General features: G+C 39.9%; 1 protein-coding gene across 1 annotated transcript in view; it reads right to left on the bottom strand.

The window, feature by feature from the left end:
• LOC113662712 (zinc finger protein 79-like) overlaps nt 1-13,353 on the bottom strand; it is a 59,956-nt gene that overhangs the window by 12,296 nt on the left and 34,307 nt on the right. The window contains exon 5 of the mRNA XM_047812540.1: nt 5,759-6,346. Coding sequence (XP_047668496.1) covers nt 5,759-6,346 — 588 coding nt within the window. The remainder of the gene's footprint in view (nt 1-5,758; nt 6,347-13,353) is intronic.

Raw genomic sequence — 13,353 nt, 5'->3', positions numbered from 1 at the left:
CAGGTCCACCAAGCTTTTGTGGACACAATTGCTCAGTTGTATAAATTGAAACAAAATATTAGTCACTCTGGGTAAAGGGGTCTGCTAAATGGCGTAAATGTAAAATGAATGGAATGGCGTGTCCTTTTATGGACGATCCTGTTGATGAAGAGTCTGATATAATAATTCTTTTGAGCCAGAGTGGATTTTTGTCACATCCCTATGAATTATTATTTGAGCGGTACCGTTTTTATTTACAGTCAATTAGATCCATAATCTCATCCATCCTTACATCAGCCATCATGGCCGACAATTTCTGACAATTTCTGACAATTTTTGTGTTGTTTCCTGATAAAATAAAATACTGTTCTTCCGGTTTCACCTCTGATATTATAACAGTTTGGAATTTACTCTAAAGCAGTTCTTAATTACTAACTACAAATTACATCTTCAACAAGTTCAATAAGTTTAAACTCAGAGTTGGTTGAACCTCTTTTCTGAAACAGGCCCCTGGGCTCTCAAGTTTTGAAGACAGGCAAGCAGGACATCTCTGTCTTCAGACCTGTTATGAGGAAAAATACAATTAAAATTAAAAATGAAAGAAAAACAGAACATTATGAGACAGGCACTGCATGAATAAATAAATGTTATTGCTCACTGTTATTTAATGCTTTAACTGTTATTAAATGAGACCTTTTTGTAAAGTGTTACCCACTGCTACCTATTATCTTCTTACACTGCATATTAATGTAATTTGACACGAAACACCTGAGATCAGGAGAGGTATCTGAAGTTATAACAGTATTAATGTAATTTGACACGAAACACCTGAGATCAGGACAGGTATCTGAAGTTATAACACTATTAATGTCATTTGACACGAAACACCTGAGATCAGGACAGTTATCTGAAGTTATAACACTATTAATGTCATGTAACTCCCACACTTTACTGTATAACAGCCTATGCTGGTTGACTCAAACGGGTAGGAGAAGAATGATTCTTGATGATTAAACTTTTGAAATAGGACAAAAATCCTTTAATGATATTTCTCAAAATAGCAATGTGGCCAACTACTGTATTTGCACACAATTATCTCCTTGCACTATACACAGAGTGTACATTTCTGTGATTACTTTTCTGAACTGTTTGCCAAGACTTGCCAAGGCTATGGAGCACCGGACCATCAAAATGTGGTTGAATTAAGTTGCACTTGTGAGGCTTTGGTTACTCTGGATTTGGCTGGAAAGGTTATTATTCAGATAACCTTTTCACAACATGCTGTAAGGGTAAGTAAGGCTTGCGTAAAAGATGTTTTATTTGTCCAAAAGAATTCTCAAAAGGAAATGCTGACACATTATCCAAAGGTCCAAAGAGACAATACTCTTCAGCCAGATGAGTCAGTTGGTGAATATTGTAGACTATTTCATGTTGTCCAAAGTGGCATACAAAAGAGACAAGCAATTCATGAGCACAATCAATCATCACCTCTGGGGTTCCAGATGATAAAAGCAAATGCATAGCAACAGAAAATAACATAAAGTTCTCATACATCTGCATTTGAATGCAATTCTGCATCACAACAGGGCCTATATACAACATAAATGAGCGCAGCTCAGTCGCTTTCCAGCGGTCTATTTTTGATAACCTTCTTGGTTTCTGGCTAAACTCAACAGGTGTGTAGGGACTCAGCAGCTTTAACTTTTCAGAAATTTTAGCAACAGTTTGAGTGGACAACCTAGTGATATGTGCTTTACCTCTAATCCAAAGTTTCAAAAGTTTTCTAGTGACGCCTAGACAATATAAGTGCATATAATCTAATGGAAACATGGTAACCATTTTACCAAGCCAAATAAATGAGAATGTTTTTGGTTCAAGTGGTTTTCTTCATCAATAAGATCATTAAAATCAGTCTTCAACTCTGCATCAGTTTCTGGGTATGTCATTTTATTTTGCCACTCACCCACTTGAACACATTTTTCACAGCCCGAGTAGCCATTGTGAGATTTTGAATTTTTAACAAAGGCTCTGGCAGGGGCATCACACACAAAAGAGCATACTTATACCAATACCTTTCGAAAATTGTAAACAATACCACACAGAAGAACATCAGCTAAATCGTCAATAAATGGCTCAAATATGCTCGTGGGCTTTTTCATACCACAGTAAAGGCCAACGAGGAAGGGATGTTTGGTATAGTCACAAATGACAATGGCAAGAATTGACCAGAACTGAAGTGTATAGCCTTTGAAAAGTGGAAGCCCATCTAAATTGAACTGTAATTGAACTGTTAGCCAGGACAGTTCTTAAGACCCAAACCCATGTATCTACCATAAAGATGGAAGGCGGGGAGTATCATCATTTTGGCTTGGCAAAGGAGATAGTGTCATGTTTGAAAAGCTTAATCATGCCTAACAAAGAGGCTGTATTAATTCGTAGGGAGTTACATTTATATCGGGAGAGGATTTAGAGGCCCAGAGTGGATTTTTTGTCATATCCCTATACATTTGTATTTGAGCGGTGCCGTTTTTCTTTACAATCAATAAGATACATCCATAATCTCATCCATCCTTACATCAGAAACATCAGCCATCAGATGCTTCATGTTGCCTTCCGTTTCTTTAAGAAATAAATATTGTAACTAGTAATTCAGTAATTAATAAGTTTAAGAAATCAGAATGACCATTTATAGAAATATGCTTAGATTCTATAGACTACTCCACATAAAAATGTGACGAAATGTAAATGTGTAGATTGTTTCATATGTAGACACATAATATTATTAACCTTACCTCTCTAGGCATCTCTGTGGAAGCAGAAACGGTTTCTTCATCCCCATCATCCTCTGAAGATGAGCATTTCATAGAGTACACTTTATAATACTATTTGTCATAATTTATGGTGTATTGAGTATGCTACTTACAACTGCCTGGGGTTCTGTTAGGACAGGAGGCTCCAAGAGACAGATATTAACATACAAATCTGGCTTAGTGGTTAGCACGTTTGCCTCACACCTCCAGGGTTGGGGGTTCGAATTGTTCGGTTGTCCTGCCTCCGCCTTGTGTGTGTGGAGTTTGCATGTTCTCCCTGTGCCTCGGGGGTTTCCTCCGGGTACTCCGGTTTCCTCCCCCTGTCCAAAGACATGCATGGTAGGTTGATTGGCATCTCTGGAAAAATTGTCCATAGTGTGTGATTGCGTGAGTGAATGAGAGTGTGTGTGCCCTGTGATGGGTTGGCACTTATGACGCCCTTATGACGTGCTACCCACTAAGCCACCGTGCCCCTCCTTGCACCGATACATGAAAATTAAATTAATAGGTTTAAACACTGATCTTCCAGTTTCACCTCTGATATTATAACAGTTGGGAATTTACTCTAAAATAGTTCTTGTTTACTAACTACAAATTACATCTTCAACAAGTCTTATTAGATTAATGTAATAATTACTATCTCTAGAAAGTACTTATTAAAGTTACTTATTAATTACTTTTTAAATCCCAAATCAACCTCAACCACTTGAACAATAAGGAGAGACAAGAAACTGCATTTCTAATGCTTTCAAATAAACAATATACAATTGCATTAATTTATCCTTGAATTGACCAAAGTGTGTAACTAGAGGGAGAAAGTTACATTAAAAATATACGTTTTACAATGTGATGTTAAATTAAACTATTGTTTTATAGTCTTTAATTTAATTGCAGTATATACAATATACACCAGTTCTGCTGGTGAGAAATATGCAGACCTCTTTTTTGTTTGACGCTGTTGCAATGGTGACTCATTAAATCTGCGCTCCATTGATAATGGCTTTTTATAGTTGTGGTGCACACGATTAAGTCAGAGTCAGTCAATTCAGAGTTGATAAAACTAACTAATTTCAGCTGTTCTCTAACTGAAAACTCAGAGTATCCCATCTCAGGGTAAATCAACTGAGAGTTCAAGATTAAACTCAGAGTTGGTGGAACCTCCTTATTGAAACACCCCCAGGGCTGACTGTGTGACATTTGTTTATGACCAAATCTTATGACCATCTCATATCTATTGATATTTGTCATTCGGTCATTGTCTTTGCATGGTTCTTTTGCAATATCATCTATGACATCAGCAGAGGTAGCAGCAGCAGCACTTATCAGGCTCATTCACCAAGTTAACCAGAGAATTGTAACATGTTTACACAACTACAAATATGTTTGAATGCCAGGCCCGGCTCCAGATATGAGATGAAAGGTGGGGAAAGTGATATTCCAGGTGGGCCGGTTGGATTGGGGTGGGAATGAGAGTGTGTGCCCTGGCTTAGTAATTCTTTAATGGTTTAAGGGTTCTTTAATGCTTTAATATCTCATGTCTATAGTTTTAATACCATATATTTAAGACAATTGTTAGGGTTGTTTGTTATTGTTGTGTTTTCTTCATTTTTAATATTTTTTGTACATATTTTGAAATTATTTAGTAACTTTATATATATATATATATATATATATATATATATATATATATATATATATATATATATATATAAATTCATTCTTTTTAAATTCATGGCATTTGGCAGATGCTTTGAATCACTGGTTCAATAGGTCAAAGACTAAGGAAAGCATCAGTCTAAAACTCTGATGGGAGGAAACAAACATAGAACATTTTTAAATAAATATTACAAACAGGAAAAAATAAGCACTAGTTTAAGTATTTCAGGAAGACAGAGGCTCAGGGGAAGTTCATTTCACTACCTCAGAGCCAGAACAAAAATCTTGATGTCACACATGGCTCAAATATGCAACAAGTAATTATAGACTGCCTCAGATGGACTATTTCTCACTGCTTCACTGGAATAAACTTCTTGTTATTTAAGACAATGACCCTTATCATTTTATCTTCTTACAGACAATAAAAGCAGATGACAATGAATTAGCTCAAAAAATTATTTTCAAAAAATAGAAATTACAGACTGTCTCAGACGGACTATTTGTCACTGCTACACTGGAATAAACTTCTTTTTAATTAAGATAATCACCCTCATCATTTTATCAGACAATAAAAGGAGATGACAATGAATTAGCTGAAAAATAATTTATTACAGCCATCATCAACAGAAAAACAAATAACAAGAATCAATAATATTTGCGATCTAATGAGTGAAGAGTATTAACAGAATAAAATGTCAGGAAAACAACAAAACACAAATCTAGAGAGCATCTGGTAAATGCCTAGGAAGTGGCTTAGCAGCCCCCTGTTTAACCACCACAGCTTGTTTAAATGTAATGCCATTATGAAATTCAGGGGTGTTCAAGTCATGCCTCAGACATCAGACAGACTAAAGAAAAAAAAGTAAAGAATAAAACAACCAAAACCAGAACAACCAATTCATAAAATAAAGGCCTCTCTGTGCACAGGTGGAACCAAAGTGGTGACTGAACAATTGCACTGAACATGGTTCATCAACTATACAGTAACAAAACCTGTTACCTCATGACAAGGTGACAACTGCGTAAACAGCCAAATTTCCCTCTAGGACACTAAGAATGAAAATCTTCAAAAAAGTTAGATCTGTGTGTGGAAGTGCTTGACTTTCCAAATCCTGCCATGCATCCACACCAAAGGCGCCTTCTTCTGATCTGCTTATTAAGCAATGCACACAAATGAATTACTTTTTAAAGCAATAACACTGTGATCAGCAATACATTTATCACTATTGTGAATAAATAGGTGGCTTTTTTTATTACTATTATTCCCACAGTTTAAGCAGTGATACAGATGAATACTTTGGTGAGTTTTCAACCTGTGTGATTGCGTTGGTGAACTTTCAAATGACCTGATTGTGTAAATCTCTTCTTACACTGTGAGCATTGATAGGGCTTCTCTCCTGTGTGAATGCGTTGGTGTTCTTTTAAACTAATTGATCGCGTAAAACTCTTCCCACAGTGTGAGCACTGATACGGCTTCTCTTCTGTGTGAATGCGTTCGTGAGTATTCATGTCTGTTAAATTACTAAAACTCTTTCCACAGTGTGAGCAAACATATGGCTTCAGTCCTGTGTGAATGTGTTGGTGGATTTTTAAATTACTTAAATATCTAAAACCCTTCTCACACTGTGAGCATTGATACGGCTTTTCTCCTGTGTGAATGCGTTGGTGACTTTTTAAACCACTTGCTCGTGTAAAACTCTTCCCACAGTTTGAGCACTGATACGGCTTCTGTCCAGTGTGAATGCGTTGGTGACTTTTTAGATACTGACTGCAAGCAAAACTTTTTTCACACTCTGAGCACTGATACGGCTTTACTCCTGAGTGAACAAGCTTATGTTTGTTTAAATGATTTTGTTGTCTAAAACTCCATCCACATTGTGCACAGTGATATGGTTTCTCTCCTGTGTGAATGTACATGTGTCGTTTGAGATGATTTGGGTTGGCAAAACTCTTTCCACACTGTGAGCAGTAGTGACTTATTTTTTTGCCCATTCTGCACAAATCCCTCTGTGCTGATTTATTGTGTGAAGACAGCCAGATGACGATGTTTCACTGTGTAGCAGAACAGTAGACAAAACATCTTAGATTATTAGGTGCTAAACAAGTATCATGTGCTTTATTCATCAGTCACAGAAACTGAAAAGTTGCAAGTAAATAAACAAGCCCAAAACTCATGCTGAAGAGATTAGTGCTACCTAGAATACTATCCATGTTCAGTTAAATATACAGCTCCCTCACAAATAGAGCTGCAAACAAGTGTCCTGGACAAGAGTTTTAAGGTTACATTGCATGGTTTCTGGTCATTTAGTGGCTTGACAGGTAAAATCTTTGAAACTTTGTTCTTTAGCAATACTATGTAAGAGAGGATTACTTTTCCATAACTAAACATATGCTGCAAAACTATAAATATAATCCATCGACCTTCAGCATAAAGACTATTGTTGCAAATATAATTTTAGAAAGTAACAATGATTAAATAATTGCAAGAAGTCTAAGAAATAATTCACTAACTGCAACGTCACAGTAATGTTTAGAGAATTTCAAATTAAATGAGTTATTTTTTTATGTGATTTATCTAAAGAAAGAAAGAAAGAAAAAAGACACCAAGTTGAAGTGATCTTTTTCTTAAATCCCAGTAATTTCTCTGCAGTCTTCTCAGTGAGGACCTCAACTAAAATGTCATGGTGTCTTTAAGTACACCTGAGGACAAAGACACAGTCCAACAACAAGCCATTTCATAGCCATTAGTCAACTATTAGCACCTTTATTATCCGAGTCTGGGGTTTGGCAGGTAAACATCTATAACCATCTGGTCTAAACCATATATAACCAAATATGTGCAAAGTGACTGGAGGGATTGTTCTGAACAGATTTTCAATAGAATACTTTTGTTCTGCCAGATCTCCCAGTCAGGGGTTGATAAAGTTTAGTTCTTGGAATTCTGTGCATTAGAAAGAAGTTCTTTCAGAAGAAGAACAGTTCTTTGAAGTTATATTTGTTTTTATTCTGTCTGTTCAGCATTCTCCAACAAGGACAGGTGGTGATGGGGTTCATAATGTTCACAATGCTATTTTATTAGTTGTTGGTTTAACCATGGATGAGGTAATGGCTGTTTTCTTTTCAATGACGTTCCTTGTTACATGTTCAAAAACATCAACCAATATTGCATATCCATAATTATTCTAATGAATATAATTAAAGAATACTTACACTATGACGTAAATTAGAAGTGTAATGCCAAAAAAAACCTGGATTTTTATGACTATTTTGAATTTTACTCGAATACAAATACAAATACTTTTACCACCTCAACAAATACAAATACAGATTCAAATCAAATACTGGCTGCTTTGCACACCCCTAATGTGTGGTGTGTGTGTGTATATATATATATATATATTTTTTTTTTAATATATATATATTTATATATATTTATTACTTGTGGTGGAAACTTCTTCTATTCTCATGACTGGTAGTTATTGTGACTAGAAATTTTCATTGCCAGTGGTTGTTGTCTTAGATTATGACAAGGGCAGCGGGGTTGGCAGGACAAAGGCCCGCATAATGAGCTGCATAATGAGCCTTTCAGGTAAGTGTGTGACTGAGAGAGGAGTTACAAGAAAGAATGTGAGGAAAAAATAAATGTTTTTTGTTTGTAGTTTATTTAGAATATTTAACTATCACACAAAATCACTTTAGAAGTTCGGAATAACACAGAAGACACAATCAGCACAAAACTGCAACAAAAAAAGTCTCAACAGGAAGAATGCAAGATAAAAAAGGGTGTAAGGTTTGTAGAAGACCACTTACCTACTCTGTCACATAGTTCCCAGAATTGAACAGTTATACATCTCTTTGTGCCAAACAGTTCCTTTTCAGCTGAACACACAAGTGAACATCACATGCCTGGCATTTCCAAGGAGTGTCCTGCCTCTTACCATGCTTTGCTTTGCTTTGCAAAGCACATAAGTCCGGATTTCATGTACTGAGTCATTCCTGTGTTAGGAAACAGCTTCTAGTAGACATTGGTAAGACAAGATTAGCTTGTTCAGAAGATGAGCAGGAGTTGGGCATTTAAGCCAATGATTGATGATGTTTTGCTTTTACATGTCTTCTTTGTTTTAGGGCTGTAGCTATTGAATATTTTAGTAATCGAGTATTCTACCGAAAATTTCACAGATTATTCGAGTAATCGGATAAAATGTATTTTTGCTTAAAGAGCAATAATAAATATACGAGAGAAAATTTTCCTTTTTTAGAAAAATCAACTTTTATTTTTTAAATGCATATGCAATGAATACAATAATATTTTCTATCAAAAATAAACATTTAGATATTACCCATTGTTTCTCTGTCTGTACTTGTACTGTGAACAGTGACTAAGTTGACTGAGAAGAAGTGACGTACGGCTAAGTATGGTGACCCATACTCAGATTTTGTTCTCCGCTTTTAACCCATCCAAAGTGCACACACTCGGACCAGTGGGCAGCTATTTATGCTGTGGCGCCCGGGGAGCAGTTGGGGGTTGGTCGGTGCCTTGCTCAAGGGCACCTCTGTCATGGCTGCCCTGAGACTCGAACCCACAACCTTAGGGTTAGGAGTCAGACTCTCGATCCATTAGGCCACGAATTAAGTACATTTATGTGTCATACACTCTGTGCTTTAAATAAAACCGTTTCTGAGATTCAAAAACAAAAAAATTATTATTTTCAAATTACTTTTTTAAAGTATCAAAACTAAGGCATACATTAAAATAATAATAATAATAATAATAATAATAATAATAATAATAATAATAATAATAATAATAATAATAATACTGCCTTTAAGTCATGCAACTTAACTTTCAGCCTTTACTGTCTTCTTGAAATGCTTTGTGGTATTTAAGAGGCAAACAACATGCACAGGAACTTCACACAAGTGCTTTAAGCATATATATATTAATCAGAATATAAAAGTCTATCTCTCTCTCAACGTGTGTGTGCTTTAAAAGTATTTAAAGGAGCATGTGATTGCAATGAAGAAAGGTAAGCATATTAACATGCTGCAGCATGGACCTATGTGCTGTTGTAGTATGCCAGCTCGATCTTGCAAGGGACACACGCCACAGCGTTTTCTTTACTTTTCAATTTGAAATGATACTGAACCTTGGACATTTTCTGTTGTTTTCTCTTGTTTGTTTCCTCTCTTTGCTCAATAGCCATCGTTATCGCACCCTTCCATTTTGCAGCCTGCACTAGCATGTGTCCTCGCCCTCAAATCAAAAGACCGCTAACTCCTTGCGTCTCCTTCCACTTTGACGTAAGCACGTTGTCACACACACACACATACATACATGCATACGCGCGCACACACACACACACACATACACACACACACACACACACAATAATTGCACTAGAATGTGAAGTTAGCTTTAAAATGAATTAAAAGAGGCTTCGAGGCAGAGGAATTTGCCTCTATAAATTTTTGTAATCAAGTTACTCGAGGAATCATTTGAATCTTGTCTATAAAATCTTGATGTAATCAATGATCAGCCCTTCCTCTCTCATGCTACATAGGAGTGTGGGATCCTGCTGTGCAGCAGAACACAATAAATTGTGAAACCTTTTTACTCTTGTCTGTGCCTACCAGTGTGATACTTTATACATTAAATCTCTCAAAACTCAAACTTCCACAGCAAGCCATATTTAGCTGTTGCAGTACACAGTGAAATGACACAGTGTTTGTTCAGGAATGGTGCTACATAAAACAATGACAGAGCTAAGGACTTAAGTAAGTAGTCTTAGCCACATTTTTTTTTGAGACCGGCCATGCTGTATGGTTTATAGACAATGTCTGTATGTAAATGGTTCTGCAATTTCTGGAGCTTGCTCCCAAGAATTTCACTCACCATGGCACATGTGCTGTGGTGATGTGACAATAAAGGTGACTTGACTTGACTTTATTAACAAAAAATCTTATATCTGAAAACACTATTCCATCACTGTTCAGTAGTGAGGACCTGATGAGATTCTTCACTGATAAAATTGAAAGTATCAGGAACAAAATAGTTGATGTTCAACCCGTGACAGCATTTTGTGACCAAGTCTCACCTAAAGCTCTACATTCACAACTACAGTGTTTTACAAATATAGGACAGGAAGAGCTAGATAAACTTATTACTAATATTAGTACAATATTAGTTCTACTTGACCGTAGTTCTGCATTTGACACTATAGATCACAACATTTTCCTAGATCGCTTACAAAGTTACACAGGTATTCAGGGACAGGCTTTAAGTTGATTTAGACCCTACCTGTCTGATTGATACTATTTTGTAGATTTAAATGATGAATCCTACAGTTTATTGGCATTTAATTATGGGGTCATGCTTTGCTTTACAAATCAAGTTTAAATTTTTGGCATAAGCTTTGAATCATGGAATCCTTCAAAACTGGTTCAATAGGACTACAGACTAAGGATAGCATCAGTCTAAAACAAAGGTCACTAACAGGCGGACCGCGGTCCGGGTCCGGACCCAGAAGCTGTCCAGTACGGATCAGAACCTACAGCCAAAACAAAAGGTTATGATGTAAAACCCCTCCTTGAACCTCCACCTTATTGTGGTGGAGGGGTTTGCGTGCCTGAATGATCCTAGGAGCTATGTTGTCTGGGGCTTTTTGCCCCTGGTAGGGTCTCCCAAGGCAAACAGGTCCTGGGTGACAGGCCAGACAAAGAGCGGTTCAAAAAACCCTTATGAGTGAATTAATATCAAGGTCCGTGACGTCGCCCGGTAAGGTGCAACCGGGGACCCGCCCTGGAGCCAGGCCCGGGGTTGGGGCTTGCATGCGAGCGCCTGGTGGCCGGGTCTTGCCCCACGGGGCCCGGCCGGGCTCAGCCCAAAAGAGCGACGTGGGGCCAATCTCTTGTGGGCCCACCACCTGCAGGAGAAACAGTAAGGGGTCGGTGCAATGTGGATTGGGTGGCAGTCGAAGGCGGGGGCCTTGGCGACCCAATCCCCAGACACGGAATCTGGCACTAGGGACATCGAATGTCACCTCGCTGGGGGGGAAAGAGCCTGAGCTGGTGCGGGAGGTTGAGAGATACTGACTAGATATAGTTGGGCTCACCTCCACACACAGCTTGGGCTCTGGAATCCAATTCCTTGAGAGAGGCTGGACTCTCTACTACTCTGGAGTTGCCCATGGTGAGAGGCGGCGGGCTGGTGTGGGCTTGCTCATAGCCCCCCAGCTCAGCAACCATGTGTTGGAGTTCACCCCGGTGAACGAGAGGGTCGTTTCCCTGCGCCTTCGGGTCGGGGATAGGTCTCTCATGGTCATTTGTGCTTATGGGCCAAATGGCAGTGTAGAGTACCCGACCTTCTTGGCGTGTCTGGAAGGGGTGCTGGAAAGTGCTCCGACCGGGGACTCCGTCGTTCTACTGGGGGACTTCAACGCTCACGTGGGCAGTGACACTGACACCTGGAGGGGCGTGATTGGGAGGAACGGCCCCCCCCCCGACCTGAACCCGAGTGGTGTTTTGTTATTGGACTTCTGTGCTAGTCACAGTTTGTCCATAACGAACACCATGTTCAAGCATAAGGGTGTCCATCAGTTCACATGGCACCAGGACGCCCTAGGTCGGAAGTCGATGATCGACTTTGTGGTTGTTTCATCTGACCTCCGGCCGTATGTCTTGGACACTCAGGTAAAGAGAGGGGCGAAGCTGTCAACTGATCACCACCTGGTGGTGAGTTGGATCCGATGGCGGGGGAGGAAGTTGGACAGACTTGACAGACCCAAACGTACTGTGAGGGTCTGCTGGGAACGTTTGACAGAGTCTCCGGTCAGAGAGATCTTCAACTCCCACCTCCGCAGAGCTTCAATCAGATCCCGAGGGAGGTTGGAGACATTGAGTCCGAGTGGACCATGTTCTCCACCTCCATTGTCGACGCGGCCGCTCAGAGCTGTGGCCGTAAGGTCTCCGGTACCTGTCGTGGTGGCAATCCCCAAACCCGGTGGTGGACCCCGGAAGTAAGGGATGCCGTCAAGCTGAAGAAGGAGTCCTATCGAGCCTGGTTGGCTCGGGGGACTCCGGAGGCAGCTGATAGGTACCGAAAGGCCAAGCGAGCTTCAGCCCGGGTGCTTATGGAGGCAAAAACTCGGGTCTGGGAGGAGTTCGGTGAGGCCATGAAGGACTATCGGTTGGCTTCGGAGAAATTCTGGCAAACCGTCCGGCGCCTCAGGAGGGGGAAGCAGTGCCCTGCTCAGACTGTTTACAGTGGGAGTGGGAATCTGCTGACTTTGACTGGGGACATCCTCGGATGGTGGAAGGAATACTTCGAGGATCTCCTCAACCCCACCGACATGTCTTCCACTGAGGAAGCAGAGGGCGGGGGCTCAGTTGTGGACTCGTCGATTCCCCAAGCTGAGGTCACTGAGGTAGTTGAGAAGGTCCTCAGTGGCAAGGCACCAGGGGTAGATGAGATCCACCCTGAGTACCTCAAGTCTCTGGATATTGTGGGGCTGTCTTGGTTGACTGGGGTGTCTGGGGTGGTGGTCCCTCTGTTTAAGAAGGGGGACCGGAGGGTGTGTTCCAACTATAGGGTGATCACACTCCTCAGCCTCCCTGGAAAAGTCTATGCCAGGGTACTGGAGAGGAGAATTCGGCCGATAGTCGAACCTCGGATTTGGGAGGAACAATGCAGGTTTCGTCCCGGTCGTGGAACACTGGACCATCTCTATACCCTCGCCAGGTTGCTGGAGGGTTCATGGGAGTTTGCCCAACCAATTCACATGTGTTTTGTGGATTTGGAGAAGGCTTTCGACTGTGTCCCTCATGGTGACCTGTGGGGGGTGCTCTGGGAGTATGGGGTCTGGGGCCCTCTGTTAAGGGCTGTCCCTATGTGACCGGAGCAGGAATTTGG

The sequence above is a fragment of the Tachysurus fulvidraco genome, chromosome 4 (assembly GCF_022655615.1).
Source record: "Tachysurus fulvidraco isolate hzauxx_2018 chromosome 4, HZAU_PFXX_2.0, whole genome shotgun sequence".
NCBI lineage: Eukaryota > Metazoa > Chordata > Actinopteri > Siluriformes > Bagridae > Tachysurus > Tachysurus fulvidraco.
Note: the sequence above shows the minus strand (reverse complement) of the source record. Positions and strands in the feature narration are given on the sequence as shown.